The 19574-nt window shown below is 33.2% G+C and overlaps 3 protein-coding genes across 5 annotated transcripts in view; 2 read left to right on the top strand and 1 right to left on the bottom strand.

Moving 5' to 3' along the window:
• The window catches only part of LOC125063799 (protein draper), a 39134-nt gene extending 29506 nt beyond the window's left edge, over positions 1-9628 (top strand). For both annotated transcript variants that reach the window (XM_047670439.1, XM_047670440.1), the window contains 7 exons: positions 753-908; positions 2271-2447; positions 3512-3676; positions 4944-5105; positions 5463-5627; positions 7704-7826; positions 8663-9628. In XM_047670439.1, coding sequence (XP_047526395.1) covers positions 753-908; positions 2271-2447; positions 3512-3676; positions 4944-5105; positions 5463-5627; positions 7704-7826; positions 8663-8922 — 1208 coding nt within the window. In that variant the 3' untranslated portion in view covers positions 8923-9628. The remainder of the gene's footprint in view (positions 1-752; positions 909-2270; positions 2448-3511; positions 3677-4943; positions 5106-5462; positions 5628-7703; positions 7827-8662) is intronic.
• A 1578-nt stretch (positions 9629-11206) lies between these two features.
• Positions 11207-14573, top strand: LOC125063804. The gene is made up of 2 exons (XM_047670446.1): positions 11207-12643; positions 12710-14573. The coding sequence occupies exons 1-2, from the start codon at positions 12602-12604 to the stop codon at positions 13685-13687; spliced, it is 1020 nt and encodes a 339-aa protein (XP_047526402.1). The 5' UTR covers positions 11207-12601; the 3' UTR covers positions 13688-14573.
• The window catches only part of LOC125063802 (acetylcholine receptor subunit alpha-like), a 77241-nt gene continuing 71408 nt past the window's right edge, over positions 13742-19574 (bottom strand). For both annotated transcript variants that reach the window (XM_047670441.1, XM_047670442.1), the window contains exon 10: positions 13742-18687. In XM_047670441.1, the coding sequence (XP_047526397.1) occupies positions 18493-18687 (195 nt within the window). In that variant the 3' untranslated portion in view covers positions 13742-18492. The remainder of the gene's footprint in view (positions 18688-19574) is intronic.

The following is a 19574-nucleotide window of genomic DNA, read 5'->3' as shown; positions in this document are numbered from 1 at the left end:
CATTCCCAAAGTTAATCAGCAGAATTTTCCAAACACCGTCTGAAAAAACCAACCTAGGAGTTCAGGCACTTCGTATTCGGATTTTTTGCGAATTTAATGAAATTGATACTACTTATCCAGGGATTGACATATTCGGTAGTGGGCTGTTCAAATTTAAAAAAAAGCTTAATAATTTGGAGTCTTCATACCCTGTGCCATACACCAGGTCAGCTGCCTTTCTTGTCCATTTATGGATGTAGCGCGTTCTTAATTTGATTCAATACGTATCTTGCAGTAATTTTGTTTGCTTGCGTGCTTATGAAACGATATACCAATGTTTTCTGAACTCGTTTACAAAACATGTTTTGTAAAACATTTCAGGCTCAAACACGTGACGTCACGTGATATCAGAATTAATGAATACTTCTTACAAATTTTCTGATGATTTTTTACTTTTTTTGGTGTCCTGTAAAAACGAAATTTATATTACGTATCTTGCCTGCCAGTTTTGTTGTTCCCCCTATTTTACCCAAAATTCAGGTTATCAATATATGTCAAGTTTGTGTATGTTTATGTATGTTTGTGGACTGTCAAGATAGCATAACGTCTTGTGCAGTAAACGCAGATTTTTTATTTATTTATATTATCATTAGCACGTATACAGTGTCATCTATTAGGGCTTTTACCTTAGTAATAATTAATTTACAAAGAAGTTTCACTTCTGACATGACATGACATGACTGATACTTTGTACGCACGCACTTTTTTTCTAGGCAACATAACATGCGATCCCGTGACGGGCAAGTATACGTGTCCCAGCGGGTTTACGGGCGTGGCGTGCGAGTATCCGTGTCCGCTTGGAACGTACGGCCAAAACTGCGAACAGAAATGTATATGCAAAAATGGGGCAGACTGTCATCACGCTACAGGTTAGTTAAGACGTTAGTCTAAAATATATTCAATATGTGTATATATAAATATACAAATTTTAATTATATGTTACAAGATTGCAATATATTACAAGGTTGCAACTCCTTACAAATATTTTGTAAAACAAAAAACTTGGCGATAAAATGAGTGGAGGTGAGTTTATTCCCAGTTCTTTCTCCATTTTACCCCCCTTGATTTGAGGATTGGCAAGTTTGCGATTTCATTACTGACTGATCGGTTTTATAGAGTAACACTGATGTTGTTTCTTGTTATTAATGTTGTTTTCAAAGTTAATCATTTATTACATTTGGGCCATTGATATACAAAAAACCCAAGATGCACACTCAACGTCAAAAAAACGTCCTCAAAAAATAAGCGCAACATTCTAAATTGTGCGCTCATTTCAAATAGTCTCGCGTCTAATAAGTGGAGTCGATGTTATTTATTTGTTTTTTTTTATAAATAAATTTATGTACTTTTGAACTTTTTTGTGTGTAGTTTTAGACAAATATATTTACGCTATATAAAGTATAGGTCAGGAGGTAGCCAATTTAACATTTTTTTTTAATTTAAATAAAAAACTTTTTAACCGGATTAAAGTTATGTATTATTATAAATTTACAACTATTTAACATCCAACACCTTTTGTCTTCAGTCACCGTGACCACGCACGCTGTAAGGCCCGGAAAAGTCGGATAAATTTAAAAATTTGTTAAATAGTTGTAAATAAAAAAGTCATGTTCGACTCCACTCAATATCTTGTCCTACCGACCACGGTCGGTCGTAAAATTTTATTGCTTTAAGTACGTATACACTGCGTTGTAATAACAACTTTAAGCAATTCGCGTAAGGTTGATTTTGCAATAATATATGCTTGTAACATATACTGTTATAGACATACTGTTATAGAAAGGGACAGAAATAGTGTTTCGGGACACTTTCGAGCGTTACTTTTATTCGAGACTGTGCATCTTGGGTTTTTTGTATATCAATGATTTGGGCCTATTAAAAAGGCACTTTTCAACTATTTATATTTCAGCATTTTTAGAAAATTAATTTCATTCGAGAGTTATTGAACCTATAAACAAGCCTTTTAGTTTGTAGTTCTGGTTTCCGAGAATATCCAATTGGTCGACATCACTTATATTATTTATAGATAAGAGATGTTTCACATAGTTTTAAGAACCCATAAATTAGTTACATTTTCTTGTTAGTCCAGCATCGCAATTCGCAACCCCGCAGTTATAAGTTTATTTCAAACGATTAAAGACAGTTGATACTTAGCTTCGACCAAAGAGTTTCATTTATTTGAACAACCGCCACCCAACTTACGTTTGACTTGGAGTCGTTTTATTTACCAGGTGAGTGCCAATGCCTTCCCGGCTGGCAAGGGCCCACGTGTGCCCAGGCTTGTGGGGCTGGGGCGTGGGGCGCAGGCTGCACTCAGCCGTGTCGCTGCGCAAGAGGCGCTGCCTGCAGGCCCAACGATGGCTTTTGCCGGTGCCCTCCTGGCTTTACTGGAGCCCTTTGTACGCAGTGTAAGTATATCCCTGAAGTCTTAGCCACACTACACTAAAAAATATATATTATATACAATTTTAAGTAATATATTATAATGTGTTGTGTTTATATTAAGTGTAGATACATCTTCACTCTTATTTAAAATTGAATATCCAATTTGAAGCAGCAGTGTTCTCTACTCTCATCCCGAGGTGAGGTGAGGTCGTAGGTTCGATCCCCGGCTATGCACCAATGGACTTTCTATGTGCGCATTTAAAATTCGCTCGTATGGTGATGGAAATCATCGTGAGGAAACCGGCTTGCCTTAGACCCAAAAAGTCAACGGCGTGCGTCTGGCACAGAAGGCTGATCACCTACTTGCCTATTAGATTACCAAATGATCTTGAAACGGATACAGAAATCTGAGGCTCAGACCTAAAAAGGTTGTAGCGCCATTGATTTATTTATTTTATCCAATTTGAAGGAAGAATTCCTTTCAATTTCTGTTTATTTTCGTGATTCATCATTTCGTGATTAATCAGTTCAAAAGGGCATTAAAGATACACATCAGAATGAGCCCATTAGACTAAAATTGGGCTAGCTGATTGCGACGTGTATCTCGTTCGTATATGTCACCGTAAAATTGTAAACACCGTTAGATTGTAATCTATCTCGCGAGATTATAAACTGTCGAAAGATTGTGAACCTCAACGAACTGCTTACAATTTAACGTATTATTATTCGGTAGTTATATGAAATTGTTGGAAAGTAAAATTAATCTGTAATTGACCAAAGAAGTTTGAATGATAACTAAGTTAGTGTAGTACAATCTACCGAATAATAATACGTTAAATTGTAAGCAGTAAGCTGAGGTTCACAATCTTTCGACAGTTTATAATCTCGCGAGATAGATTACAATCTAACGGTGTTTACAATTTTACGGTGACATATATACTATTAAATTTCTCATGTAAATAAAAAATATTTTTTGTAATGTGAAATAAAGTTCTTTAAACATTTATTTAAAAAAAAACACTGTGAATTTACAATTTCAATATTAATGTATTTATTTTTAAATAAATAAATAAAAAATGTTTTTTAGTCTGTCCCGAGGGTTATTTCGGTGACCACTGTATGGAGCCATGCAATTGCTCGTCTGAAGGCAACTGGGTGTGCGACCCCGTGCACGGGTGCATCTGCCACCGAGGGTACATTGGGGACAATTGCGACATACAGGCCAGTGACGCTATCAAGATTGAACATAGTGGTAAGTTACCATTTTAGACTAATTACTTAAGATGTCATGTGGAACATGGTGTAATGGTTGCTCCCTATAAAGATTGCAAACAAAAACTTGGTGATTAAAAAGAGTGGCGGAGAGTTTATTGCCAGTTCTTCTCTTCCGTTCTACGCCCTTGATTTGAGAACTGGCAGTAAATGTAAAATAAGAAGCATTTAATATGTATTTCTTTTCAGACGTTCATAAGTGTACATTGTGTTACTTATATGAATAAACCATTTGACTTTTTGACGACCACATAGACACATGATTGCAAAGCTCCTTTTAAAATAATATTAATACCTTCCCTTCCCTTTAAAATAATTCAATAATTTCGCTAAGAGAATTTCACTCATTCACACTGGCTCTGCTATTCAAAACATGTGTCTCCGAAAAGAGAAACTGTCACCGCTCCTATGCCACTTTCCGCCAATGGATTTTTGGCTGCTGCAGGTCCTCCTCTACTCTGACGATCCAGCGGTATCTACTGATCTCCAACCACAACCCGATCTTTGCCCGTGCGCTTAAGGTGCCCCAGCCAATGTAGTCAATGAATGGACATTGTTTATTGAAGTGAAACTTCTTTAGAATCGTTGTGATTTCAAACCGGATGCAACGGAAAAAGCGACAGTAAAAAGAGACAGACACATAAATTAATAGGATTTGGCGTGGGAGAGAGTGAGATAGGAGGCATTATACAGTGTATAAACTTTAAATTAGTGTGTATTTGATCATTTTCTGAAATAAAAAAAACAGATGTGCAAAAAATTAAATAAGTAAGTCAAGTAAGTAGTTCAATTATAAAATTAGATGAAATTTATCAATTTTATTTACATAATATGATTAATTATATAAACTTTTTGAAGTGAAAACTTCTTACTACCTTAATTTAAAATTTTCTTAATTTAAAGTTTACTTAATTTAAAGTTTATACACTGTATAATGCTTCCTATCTCATTTTCTCCCACGTTGGACTTGTGAATTTATTTCAAACTTTTATTATATTTTTTTTACCAAATAAAGATTGATATTAAAGTTATAAATTAAAATTTAACATTAAAAAATGTTTTTTTTTAAGAAAATATCCTACATTTAGATAGAGAAAAAGTCTAATTTACATATTTTAATTATAAAAACTTTGTTTTTGAAGGTTTCACTTCTACCACGTGTGAATTGGACACATTATTTTTTTTTGTATCGCTTTCTAACTGATACTTGACCTAAGTTTTTAAAGTAGGAAATAACCTATTTGCAGAGGAAGGCTCAAACAGTGGTGCAATTGCTGCGATGGTGGTAGTGTCGCTGCTGTGCGTGGGTGGGATTGCTTTAGTGCTGCTGTACTATCGGAAACGGGTGAGGTTGCTCAAGAGAGAGATCGCTCATGTGCACTATACAGCTGATCCTAATGTGCAGCCAGGTAAGAAGAGATAATTATTTAAAAAAATATTTTTAATAATGAATTTGTGGAGAAAAGATTGGTGAACAGTTCCTCTTGACGATTGACTGGCCTAAAGGGCTAAGGAAGAGAAGAATAATGTATCTAAAAGTTAATTGGAAAAATATTAATAGGTGATTTAAAAAATGTGATCACTGCGTCACGGCGTGTGCTAAGTTTTATTTGTGTATGTTTGTCCACAATTTTCTATCAATAGTCATATAGATATGATCCTTTTATTCAAATCAGGAAGACCCAATATAGTTTTTTTTAGATATTCACCTATTTCTCTATGGCAAATACACAATTTAATGTTACATTTGTTTGAAATATTTTCAGAACAACAGCACTTCGATAACCCGGTGTATTCGTATAATAACTCAACGCGTAGTGACGATTCCACGACCTTACTCAACAATACAATCATAAATAACTTGGGGCCAGCGAAGCTGACCAACACCACCATGGAGAAACTTCGTATGACGGCTTCTGGGTCCAATGGAAGTGAGTTGACTTATAACCTATTTAGTGCTGAAAATTAACTATACAATTGTAAAATGAAGCTAAACTTTTAATAGTGATACTTAATCCAAATGTTGTAACAAGTGACCCAATAACCAATCGACGGATTGTAATAGCCATCTGTCGATACAAGCTATCCATGGGAGGTCGTATCGGTGTCTGTGGATAGACCTTTGTATGAAAATGACATTTGATCGATCGAGCTCAATTACAACAGTTAATTATTTTAACAGATTTTAAGTTACACCAGTTTATTAAATAATTAAAAAAACTGTTTGTTATGTTTTAAACATACACATGTATATTTTAAAGTTATTTGTACGGTTTTATTCACAATAAAACCGTACAAATAACTCATATTTGATAATCAATGTATTTGGTTTACATTGATTATCAAATATGAGTGAAAACTCGGTAAAATGGAACGACAAAGAGCATTTTATCCGTCGCCAAAAATGGATTGTCTTCGTAGGGTTTGGTTATTGGGATGCAGATAGGAGATCGATCGACTGTCACGGTTTGAGATTGTTTTCAATCTGAGAGTGTGGATTGATTATTGGATTCGGGCGTTAGTGCCTCTCCATTACTGGAGGTTGGCCATCAGTCTCTTGAAGCGTGTCTTGCTCTGAGCCAGATTTATTTATTAATAAAAGCTTGCCAACGCTCGGTACACACATACATTGGTACAAGAAAAATATAATATTTTTTTTAATGTGACAAGCGCTTATAGGGAAACATAATAAAAATAAGAAGATAATAAAAATAAATTAAAGAAAACTATAATATATTTTACTAGCTGCCCCCGCGAACTTCGGGTGTACGGGTAAACTTAAGCGTTGTATGTATTTTGGTATGCTGTATCATAAAAAAAGGGTGCGTGTACTTATGTACGCGCGTAAGAATTGTGAATTCTTTGGCATAATTAAAAATAGATTTTTAATGGCATGCAAATAATTAGTTACAATTAAATAATCAAAGACTGGAAAAGGAGTCATTATAGTCAATAAAGTTCAGTTTACATTTGAAAAATTAAATAAATAAATATTGATTATTATTCTCTTACATTAAGTGTAACATAAATTCTATTATTATTCGAATGTTGTTTTTAAATTATGTCCAATGCCGTAGCATCTTCCGTGGGCAACTTCATTCTGTTAATTTTGTGTCACGGTGTGCGCGCATCGTAAAATTTTACTCTCATAAATTTTTCATAACGCGTCTAAAGTATAACTTCAAAAACGCACTTTCTTAGCCCAACGCTTTTTCTCCTTCAAAGGCTTTCTCATCTTAAAACACTTTCTCATCTTAAAACACTTTCTTAAAAACTAAATTTTCACCAACCATGCAATACTTTATATATACAATAAAAATGTTAAGGGGGCGTCCATAAATTACGTGAGTTGTTTAAGGGGCGGAGGGGGTCGAGTCAAATCTCATTTAATCTTACGTTGGAGAGAGGGAGGGTCTCGGCAAATATCACGCAATTTTTTTCTAATTAAAATTTTTTTTAGGAAAACGGTTGACCCTAAAGGCTATCTCTGCAACTTCCCGCTAACTCCATACCTAAACGCTCAACATTTCACTTATTTTTTTTTTAGTCTTAAATAAAAGCACGAAGCAATTATTTTTTTCTTTTTACAATAACAATCTAACGCGTTTACGTAAGAAACCTACATTAAGAAAAATCTCACGTGAGATTGGGGGATGGGGGAGGGGGTTGAATAAAATCTCACGACATCTCACTAGGGGGGGGAGGAGGTACAGAAAATTTAAAAAAACACCTCACGTAATTTATGGACGCCCCCTAAACAACATCTTAACATGTCCTATTTTGAAACGGAAACCAAACCAAAAAGCTGTGTTGATGTCAAAAGGAAGAGATTAGCCCACGACACAGGGAATCCTGGAGAGGGGGTGTAACACTTTCTTTTTTAAACTCCTTTTATTTTGTAAAGTTTTATCTTTCTTTGTGTCTTAAAGGAATATTTATTATGTGTTTGGCCATTCTCGAGCCAATACTTCTCTTACACGTGTTAATAATTGTAAAATAATTTCCAGCATACGACACTATGTCCCTCAAGAACAAAGACGCCGATGCGACCAACCCCAACTTGTACCATTGTATAGAGGATGACAAGTTGGACCACGTCTATGATGAGATCAAGCATAAAGAGGGTTATGGTAAGCATTTAATTAGCTTTCATAGGGAATAGATTCTATTAATCAAACTCAAACTAGCTTTATTCATGTAGGTAAACAAGTACACTTAGGAACGTCAGAAAAGAAGTTAAATTAATTGTAAATTTAGATTTACTAGCTTATTAATGCTATAACTGGTTTTAATATTTTGACGTGAAAAAAAGATTTGAGCTTTCCTATAGAATATGCTAGTTGCAGTGGCAAGTATCATATTCCCTTCTCTTTCCATCTTGTACTAATAGAAAGAGAATAAACGTTGAAGGGTGTCGAAATTTAGATCATTGGCTGGAGATTTTACTAAGGGTAATTTATGGAGGTTTTGGTGGCTGCAATTACTTTTATTTAAAGTATAAATGAACCAAAGTTCAGGATTTTACGAGTACTTATTTCAGGCCGCTAGTTAAACGGCTAGGCTGTTATTTGAACTGCTAATTAAGCTAGTTAGTTGGCACTTCAACTTTGGTCTTCGTCTATGATTTCTGAATCTGTTTCTAGATGTTTTTCTTAATAGGCAAAAGTAAAGGTCAGCCTCCTGTGCCCTAGGCATGGTCTCCTCACATTGCTTTCCGCCGTATGTCAATTACGCACAGACCGTCCATTGTCCATGCCATTCAAGTTCCTGGTAGTGCGATAAGGACAGAAAATGTACATAGAGAGGACGTAGGAGGTTGACGACATATAAAACATAGAGGACGATAGGTTTTGGATGGCGTGAACAGCCAATTATATTATAATAATGCTTTAAAATAAGTTATTGTGTATTAGTATGCTGCTAGAAGCTGCTAGAAGCTGGAATCATGATGATATAATATTTTCAGAGAGGGAATACGACCACTTAAACTACACACCACCCTCGAACACCTTGAAGGCGCATTACCAACGTATGAACAACACTTTAACACCTCAACCAGCCCCTACCCCAATTTTGCCCCCTAACCCCAATGTCCAAATACCACCAATACCACCTCTACCCAAAGCGCATATAACCCCGATTCCCCTGCGACGGGAAGATGTCGAAGCCCCCCCTCCTCCAAAAAGGGATGATCAGTTCAGCGATGACGAAGAAGCCACTAGTTAGATGTGTTGTTAAACGGCGTTTTAACCATCTTCATAACTTGAGTTTTTTACCGGGAATCAAACCCAATGAAACATACAGAATTGTGTTTATGTTGGCTATTTGCCTATTTCGAGTACAAAATTGTCGATGGTTTCGTCAATTGTACGTGTAGCACCTAGATGCGTACGTACTTTCGTACGTGGAACGTTTTCCATACATTTGGTATAACAGAAATAATTCGTGGTCTGTCAAACACATTTAAACTTCTGTCTATTGTAAAATAAACCTTAACACAAAACAATAATGACGACATTACATTGATAACTCTAACTTTTAAGAATCTTGTGTCATCTATTGTATATATTTTCTCAATTTGTTTAATTATCGCCTATTAATAAAAATTATTTTTATGAAATTTTTGACATCGATATTTTGATAACATTTTTGTAAGTAGTGTTCATATCTAAGATCTCGCGTAATGTTACATTAGTTATAGGGTTCAAAAATATATTCCCTTGTACTAAAGTGTACTTGCTCTTAACTAGTATTTTCGTCTCCTTCTGCCGTATTGTCTTTACGCTGCGCTGAAAAGAGACAGATGGATACTTGCTGTTTTAGTATAATTAATGGGGATAGAGTTTGAAAAAGTATTTGACGATGTCAGCATATTTTCATTGGTCTAAAAAGAATAACAATTTTATCATGTGTTACTGAATCTAACTCTATTTTTTCTTTGATCTATTTGACAGCGCTCAAGACGAGATTCTTACTTGAGATGTAAATTGAATATGGACTTAAGTTCTTTTCTTCTTACTAAGACGGTGATTTTCTTTTCGATTTCTACGTTCAAATATTTTACGCACACGTATAACGACGTGTCAAACTTTAACCCCGTAATAATAACTAATCAATAAACTAATTAAATTTAAACTACGGTATATTAATTTGTCTTTTGGTTCAAGACATAATTGTTTTGTCTCTTTCCATCATAATGTTCAGTTAAACGTACGTATAAGGTTAAACACTTTGACGTATAAAAAAGATTTGAGCTTTCATAAAGATTATGGCTAATGGTCGCAGTGGCAAGTATCATATTCCCACCTCTTTTTATCTCGTACAAATAGAAAGAGAAGATATGATATCAGGTGTTATAACATATCTCAAGCAAATTAAGTAAAACAAAAAATATCATATTAATACCTTGTTGATATAGTAATAAAATTTGACCTTTTAAAATGTAGATAGTAAATTTTCTCTATATAACAATTATCTCTTATATATACAAATTCATATATATATACCTGGGATAAAACACTTTGCGATACGCGTAACCCACTAACTCAGAACTAATTTGTATGGGCGTGGTCACGTGCGATTTGACGCAAAGTGTTTTTGTCTAATCTTCTATGTAGTTATTAGTTATACTCATTTAGACAATAAGAGAAAATCAATTTTAATATATAGTTTTTTTTCCCGGATATTTGTATATTTCGTGCTTTCTTTTCTTATAAAATAATCTTTCTTTAAAAGGTTGGAAGATTTCGCTTATTAGCAATACTGTTTTAATTTGTTTGTAAATGTATTATTTTTTTTTAATTGCGACATGACTGTTCAACAACGTACATGTCTACGTACTAAGTGACGGTTTGTACGTGAGACATTCCACAGACAATGTTCAAATGTTCAAGTTAACAATTAAAACCTAAACTAGTGCGATATTGAAACGAGCCGTTTTAATTTAAATATTTTTATTATAAATGAATTAAGTTATAAAAGCTTTAAATTGTGTATGAAATCAAATCTATGAATTATATTTTATATTACCCTTTCAAATGTATAAGCTATTAATGGTTGTATAAATTTCTTGCTCAAATGTAAAGAAGTGCCAATTTTTACTTGTAATGGCAGCTGGCGCATACAGTATGTCCTTAAAATTTAAACTACCTTGAATAAACAAAAAAAGGTTCAAATTAATAAAAATATAAAAATTTATCAAAGTTAACAAATATGAATATTTTCCAAAAATGTTGATTAATTTGATCTAGGGATAAAAAAAATGTTTTAGACTAAAAATGTTTAAATATTAAAGTAAAAACATAGTTATAGCTTGCGGTCGTTGACCTGCAAAACATTACAAGAACTTGCCCTTGCGTTCAAGTATTACGTTACGCAATTTTTGGAGATTATTGACCCCCCCCCATGTAACGCGCCGTAACGTTTTTCTGACCACCAAGTGACTCTTTATACCTGAAATTACCATTAAGTGGAGTAAGACAGACGACAGAAAACCCCCCCCCCCCCCCCCCCCCCTCCCAAAATTCGTTACGTCATACTTGAACGCTCCCCTATCAGCTGATCATTGGTGGTTTTATATTTTTATAATTGAATTTTAAAGTTTCCTTTACACTATTATGTATACTATATATTGTAATTTTTTTTTTTTTTTTTAATCTTTTAATATTTTTGTAAATTTATAAAGTTATGAAACACTTTGGCATGTATATTTTACACTACCTGACAACTGGCAAATTTCATATTTATTGTGTAGCGGAATTAAAAAAATATATCTTTGAACATATATTTTACATTTGTTATAGTTATATTAAGGTTCTAACATATCGTGTAGTTCTGTCAATTACTTGATCTTTTTCTAATCTGGGTTTATATCGTCTTATCTAAAATATCAACGATATAAGTATCATCTACATATGTCAAACTTCTAAACGTGAAATATTAATCTAGAGTTTTATTATAATCTGTAGATAAAATTGGTAGTTTCTGTATTTTAACGGGTTTCTAGTATTAACAGTGTACAGAGTAATTCAAAACTGAAGTTAGCAATAATCTTTATCGGCGCGGAATTCGGTAGATTACGAAGTGAAGTTCGTACAAGTCCTAAGCAAAGACTTATGTAATGAAGTTAAATCTTGACAATAATTGCTTGGAAGTATGGTCGAGTTGCCATTTACTCCAGGCCTAGAGCAGCTTATCATTTTCATCATGGCAAGTATTTCATGACATTTTCCGTTGTACACTTTATCTAGTATTTTAAAAGCTTTAAGAGACGGACGATTTTACCTGTTTACTCTTTAAGCATTTATTTATAGATAAGCTCAGCCCAAAATATGAATTACAAATAGATTTATTGGGTTAGTGCTAAATTTAATATAATTTTATTTTATAAATTATTTTAATATCGAATATTTTTATGATTATGTTATTTTTAAATGATATTAAATTTTTTCTTCTCGAATGCGAAAGGGGTCATATGATAGCAGAGTCATGCGGCATAGATATGAAGATTATGTCCTTGTGAATGTACGAACGTCTTTGAGTTATGGCCCTTTAAGCAATTGTCAAGAACAAATTTACATAAAAACAATGTTCTGACCTTGAACATACGTTCATAGATTTTAAAATTTGTATGCTTCACTGAGAGAAGGTCACAAACGTAATTTGCGAAGACTAGTGTTATTTCTACATAACTTTAGTTAGAAATATTTGTGATACATTATTGGGTATTGAATAAATGAATTTGCTATTAATATATTAGTTTTATTTGTTTTTAAATGCGTAAAGGTTACACTGCTAATATTTGTCCAAGTGGTACAACGCGTGGCCGCAAACATTATTTTTACTTATTAATTCAGTTATTAATATACGTCAAGAAATATAGTACGTATTTCAATTACGTTTTAAAATGAGGATATGTATTTTATTTTATTCCTTTCTGATCGTTCAAGTAAGTATTCAGCGGTTTGGATTATTTAAGCTAGGTTCAGTTGTTTTATTTTCTTTATTACTTCAGGTATCAGGATCATTTTACGATGAGCTCCAGGGCGCCATGCATTCAGTTCAACATGGATTTGGAAAATTACTAAGCGATGTTGTTATTGATGTTACAGACACAGTACACTGTACTATTTCTGCAGTTGAACATGTTTTAACCCTAAATGGATTAATGAAAAGTAAATCCCCCTATGGTCATAAGTGCAGGAGTGGGCCACTTCTATCAATAGAGAGATATAGCGACGATCCTTTACAAAATTTTCTCAAAACTAGAGATGCTATTGAAGGCAAACGATTCGGGCATGAAATACATAAATCGATATCCAATGTTAACACAACGTTAACAAGGGCATTAGACCATCACAGTGGTCGACAGAAATTTGATTCTATTTCAAAAGTTCTTAAGCATGAAACAGAACAATTGACGAAAGTTAGTAATATGTTACGAAATGAATTGCACAGCATATCACGAAACGTGAATTCCGAATTGGAAAATTTTGGTTCTGATATAACACCATCGGTATGGTCTGAACTAGAAGAAGAAAGAAATTTAGAGAAACAACTAGATAATTCAAGACCGGCTAGGAAACATGAAGAAAATGCTCTTTCTGATCCATCAAACCAACTTAACTCCTACACTGATGCGAAACGTGAATTTGATCATATGAGAGATGCTGTGGGACAAAGCAGTCCATCCGAGGACTTACCCAAGACTTTTAGGGATGTAGCGGAAAGAGAAAAGAATAAATTAAATCATAATAGCGATGATAATCGTGATTCAAAGTCAATATTCGACGTTGATAAAAGTGCCTTGGATAAATTTTCACCATTCTATGATCCCGAATCTAAAAGTCTAGATGACCATCAGCGAATTATAGAAAATGCACTTAGTGTTATCCGAGACAGCCACCGTACTGACCAACTCATGGATGAACTGAACAAATCAAAAGCTGGTTCTGATGTTTTTGCTGCGGGTAAAAATTTGTTTAACTTCTAAGAACAGTATTTTGGGACTAATAATATAGTTACTGAGGTAATTAATAAGACATTGTTTCTATATAATAACGTTTTTATTAACAATATAAATTGGGTACATTACAAATTGTCTACAATGAACTACACTACCACTGGCAGTCCGACGTGCATCGATAATAATATTCCTAGATGCTTGTAAAATAAATGATGTATCACTTTACATTAAAACAATAACCATTTTTTTATAAAATTATTTAGGACTAACTACCGTAGACAGAGACGTTCATTCAGTGTGTAATGGTAATTCAATTCCTAATAACAAGGTACAAATCATCTGTGAATCAGTTATTCGGAGTTTTCGTAGCTAAACTCCACAGTTCTTGATAGATATAATTATTAATTTACCATTAGAGATAATGGACGACTATGAATACGACTGCTAATCATAAAGGCATTTAGATATCTATTCAATATTCCAAATTCAACATTGAAATGATCAAATTATGCATTTATCCTACTGTATATTAAAGTATTCTATGTGTGCGTTATTTGAATCCTTTTATACAAAAGTAAAGTGATACAACGAACAAATTTAGAATTAATTTTAAACTTTATATATATATATACAAAAGATATCAAACTTTTTAATGTAATATTATGACATCCAAACCGATTACTGAACGAAAGTTTGGTTGATTGATCAGTAAGCAATCGTTTTTATTCAGAATTCGGTGTGTCACAAAAAAATTAACGGAAATTAAATTTTGCTTTCATTTATATTCAAGCACCCACAGGACACTAAGCTATGCACCAGTAAAATTACCTAACTATTTATTGTATAATCTATCCGTTCTAGTTCACTAAGTGCTTTAAATATTTTACATAAATAAAAAGATTTTGCGTTGTTATTCGATAGTTTTATTCCTTTGTACATAATAATTACGTTCTCGTTTAATTGCGTTTTAACTTAAATTTTGTAAAATTTATACAATGTATTTACAATTAACGAAATGCCCTTGCTAATTTGGCACGTTAAAATAATGTAAGCTCGGTTTCAAATAATATGGTTTAATTGAGCAGGTTATAACTAGCAAGAACACTTCAACTTTAAATAAATTGCATTCATTATGTTTCTTTAACTGTCTGATTGCACAATCTAACAATGAAATCTACTCAACCTCCTGAAACTTGGCTTAAATTCTTCATTTTATTTATTTATTAAACTTCACCACATCATATATGCTACTATATCTACAGTATGTTAGGGTGCGTCCACATCTGGCGAATGGCGCACGAACAAAAATGCACGCGCGCAGTTCGCAAACGGCTCGCGAGCTGCACATTCGCAGCATATTCGCCAGATGTGGACGCACCCTTACAAGCTATCTTTTCTATTATATGACAATAATGATTAATGTAAATGTTACAGAAAATTAAAATTTATAAAAAAATTACGCGTCCAGTTTCAGGTTTTACTAGTAAATTTTTGTCTATTATTAAGCGAGAAATTACTAGTAAAACAGAGGATTAGGTATCAGATAGCCACAATGCTTTTATTTTAAATTGATCATCCCACTACCGAATATGTCAAGCTCTGGATAAGTAGTGTTTTACGTGAAGAATTCAAATGAGAGATTCTTTCACAATTTCTTAAATTAGATAGTGCAACAGCAGTTAAATTTGCTAAGTTTTTGTCAAAATTGAGCAATCTTATTTAGATATATTGTACTTATTATCATAAGCATGGAAATTTACTTTACATTCAGCGACTCGCTCAAACAATAAAAGGGAATGTTAACACGATATTAGCCGTTGTATGTAGATGATAACAAACGGGACTTTAATTTACATCGTCATTATGAAATCGTGCCAGTGTTACAACCTTTTCGTCTAGGGTTCAGATTTTTTAATTTGTTTTGTGATAATTATTTTATTAATAACCAAGTACCTTTGGTACAGCAGTACGTTTTTGGATCTAAGACATGCCGCTTTCCTCAGGATATTTTCTTTGTTCGTATGGTACTAGCGAGTGTTGTCCGACCCCGCGAAAGCACTGGCCCCCATGCGGTAGGTTTAGGTTTAAATGTTATGTGTGTTTTTACGGTTTAAGTACAGTAAAAATCTGTAAAATAGGTAGGCGTTTGCACTCTTTACATACGTTTACGTATATACTATTTATTAATTTTTGACAGTTCGAACGAATTTAATTTTATAAAATTTCTTTACTGTACATATTGAACAATGCTTTTGCGTGCCTCTGTTCTGGTCCAAATACGTGGTGATGGCTATTAGATTTAACTAGGCTCTAAGGCCTCTAGCTATGCTTTGGATAAGGAGAAATTGGTGCCTACTAGTCAAACAATAGAATTGGTCATTTAGATTAAAAATCCTCAACCAAGCAGTGTTATTCCAAAATTAAAATAAAACTTTATTGTCAATAAATCCCTTTTGGTGATTTGACGTAATTATTTGGAGTGTACCGTCAAGCTGAATGTAAGAGTGACTGTGGCCATTGAACTATATGTAATAAAATCGATTTGTACATGTTCTATTCTACGACAAAGTAGAGAAATATCGAAGAGAACTACTGAGAAATATCTATTATACTTAAACTAGAGAGCATAGGTATACATAGTTGTTTAAAAGTGTATTAAGATGTTCACTACGTTCAACGGTCCGTTTTCTCTTTAAGCGTTCGTTTAATAATTTTCGTTCGAATTTTAAAATTAACAATTTTTTTAGACTATTATACCTATGGACTATACCATTCCAACACAGATTCTTGACAGGTGAAATTTATTCTATTTTTTAATTACCTGTGTTGAAACAAAGTTATAAATTTTAAACGTGTTTAGAATGCTTTACACAAACCAGCCTACATTCCTTAGACCTACAATCCAAACTCACAATTTAAAACTAAGTTACAATAGCTATTATTTGTGGCTTTAGTACTTGACAGCATTTGACTCCTTAAAGAGAAACAGACCGTTTAAAAATCCATAAACTCTGGGATAACATTATAAAAAGTTGCATTGGCTACTTAAATTCTACTGAAAAGTATAAAACATACGGGTATTCACTCGTTACTTAAAATTAGAGTAACTAACAGCCGTACTCAATCCAGTATACTTTTGATTTCTGATTTTGTAAAACAAAATCTTTGCGATTAAAAAGAGTGGCGAAGAGTTTATTGCCTTTCTCGTCCGTTCTACGCCCTTGATTTGAGTAAATGTAAAATTAGAAGCATTTAATATGTATTCATTGTGTTACCTAAATGAATAAGTGAGTTTGAATTAAAATAAGTTTACCATAGATAACAAATTAAAAAGATGCCGTGTGCTTTCATAAATCGTTGGGGCTAAAAGAGACGAGAGAGTCGAAACGTAGTAACAACTATTAACTTTCGTAAGACATAAACGTATTTGATTTGAATGAATTGTGGCTTCATTCTCTAGATGTATAATAATAGGTAAACTGAGTTTTAAATAGAGGACTGTACGGCTATTAATAATATATTATAATTAGGAATATTTGTATAAGGGCAGCTGTTTATTTATTGCTTATGAGGTAATATTATATTTTATGTATATTAAGGAGAAAAAACTACTTAGGTAATAGTACAAATGGAAGAAACAACTACATTTATATCTCAAGAGTTTTGATAATTAATAAAAAAAAATATTCTGATGCTAGCCAACTTCAAAAAGGAAGATTTTTAGTAGGAATATCTTTTCTGGCAACGTTCTAGCAACTTCTTACAGTAAGTTCATGGACAGCTATCAATTAATTGCGTCTTAATATTACGTACGTCTGGACCAAATGTTTTTTTTTTCTGAACTTTCCAAGAATTTTCAAGATCAGATGGTCACATATTGTGTGCATTTTGAAGTCAGCTTAGCTAAATGATGTTTTATTAAATTAAATTCTCAAAATAAGTGCTATAAAAATTCCTACATTAATTTCCATAATAAATCCATATTTAAAGTTAATCATAATTTTTAGACTATTTAAATTGCAAGACAATCAGAGTACGATAGAGTTAGAATGTCGTGGAATAGGACACGAGGGACGGTGCGGTCATGGTTTTTGGTTTTATTCCGATCTCCTACAAGACTACGCCACAGAAGCCAGAAGAAATAAAAGATATTCAGGACATAATATGCGACAGACAAATTCTATTTGTTCCACAACCTATTAATTCCCTAAACTAAATCTAAGGCTAAAAAGAAATGTAAACTTCTGAAATGAAAAAGAGTTTCTTGCTTTGGCAAGACTACGACAACTCACTTTCATAGTCAATTGGACATTGGATTTTTATACTTAAATTTGTCTCATTTAACACATTTATAAATCAATAATTTCCGGCGTAAGACAAACATTTTTTAATTCGGTGTATTTTTTGCTTAACGAGTACAAAATGTATCACTAACAGATTAGAATTGAAAAACACTTTTTTAACGGATTTGAAGTTACCGTGAGCCATTTCTGCCAAAACCCTCCATCTTTTAATCGATACCAACTCCGGGAAAATAAATACAGATAACACAACTTTTTCTACAGCTGTGAAGCTTTTTGACATTCAACACCTTTTGTATTCAGTCACCGTGAACACGCACACTGTAAAGCACGCGAAACATCGGTTAAATTTATGTAAAATAATTGTAAATTTATACTAAAACATAACTTCAAATCCGTTACAAAAGTGTTTTTCTATGTCTAAAAGTTATGTCAATAAACGACAATACTAGATTAGAATTGTCTATAAAACTTATGAAATTGTATTTATAAAATTAAATCCATGGCGTATTCCTGCATCACATTTCACATTTACGATGGCGGTGGACACCTCACAAGAGTGGAAGTGGCGATTTGGTTAAAAGTCTTGTCTATTGGTACTCTGTCGTCGTAAAGCGTCGGGGCTTGCAAAATGATCCCCGCAGTTCCAACAAGAACCGCCAGTGTGAATATCCATAAGAATAATCTGTCCAGCACCATCGCGACATATTTCCAATCTTCTTTTACCTGGAAATTATTATCACAATATAAATAGCGTGCGACTCTCATGCCTGAGGTCGTAGGTTCGATCACCGGCTGTGCAACAATGGACTTTCTAAGTGCGAACTTAACATTAGCACGAACAATAAAGGATAAAATCGTGATGAAACCGGCTTGATATATACTTAAAAAGTCTATGGCGCATGTCAGGCACAGGAGGCTAATCACCTACTTGCCAATTAGATTGACAAATGACCATGAAACAGATAAAGAAATCTGAGGCCCAGATCATAAAAGGTTGTAGCGCCACTGATTTATTAATTAATTTTTACCTAGAATTAGAGGAAAAACGGTTTGGTTGTAATTGAAATGAGTCAAAGGCTCATTGAGTTTTGTACTCAATTTGCTAATCGTCATTAAAACTTTGTATAATGTAAAGTCGTATATTATTAATATTTGCGCATTGACCACTTATCAAAAGTGTCTGTTAATAAATTATACAGGCGCTGAAAACTTCATTAAGATGAATGGTATTTTGAATATAAGAATGCGCAATTTATAAAACATTACTTAAGTTCAATTACTTTGTAGAATATTAAAAATATGATGGTTTATTTATAATACCTTGCCACGATCGGCACACTGATACATTGGTGTATATAGAAAAATAAAATACAAGATTTAATGTGACTAGCTTATAGGCAAACATAACAAACACGAAACGAGAAAAAAAACAACGATTCATAAACAAAAAGTAAAAATGATTTCGAGCAGGGAGCAACTATGGATATCCAGACTAAGCTCGTTTATCAGAATGCTCAATTCGGATATCGGTGAGTTTTGGCCAAAACATTCTTCTGAAAGGAGGGACTAATGGGATGATGGGATGCCTAGGGTATCTAGAACAATACTAA

The sequence above is a fragment of the Pieris napi genome, chromosome 3 (genome assembly GCF_905475465.1).
Source record: "Pieris napi chromosome 3, ilPieNapi1.2, whole genome shotgun sequence".
In the NCBI taxonomy this organism is placed as follows: Eukaryota; Metazoa; Arthropoda; class Insecta; order Lepidoptera; family Pieridae; genus Pieris; species Pieris napi.
This window is presented reverse-complemented; position numbering and strand designations above follow the sequence as displayed.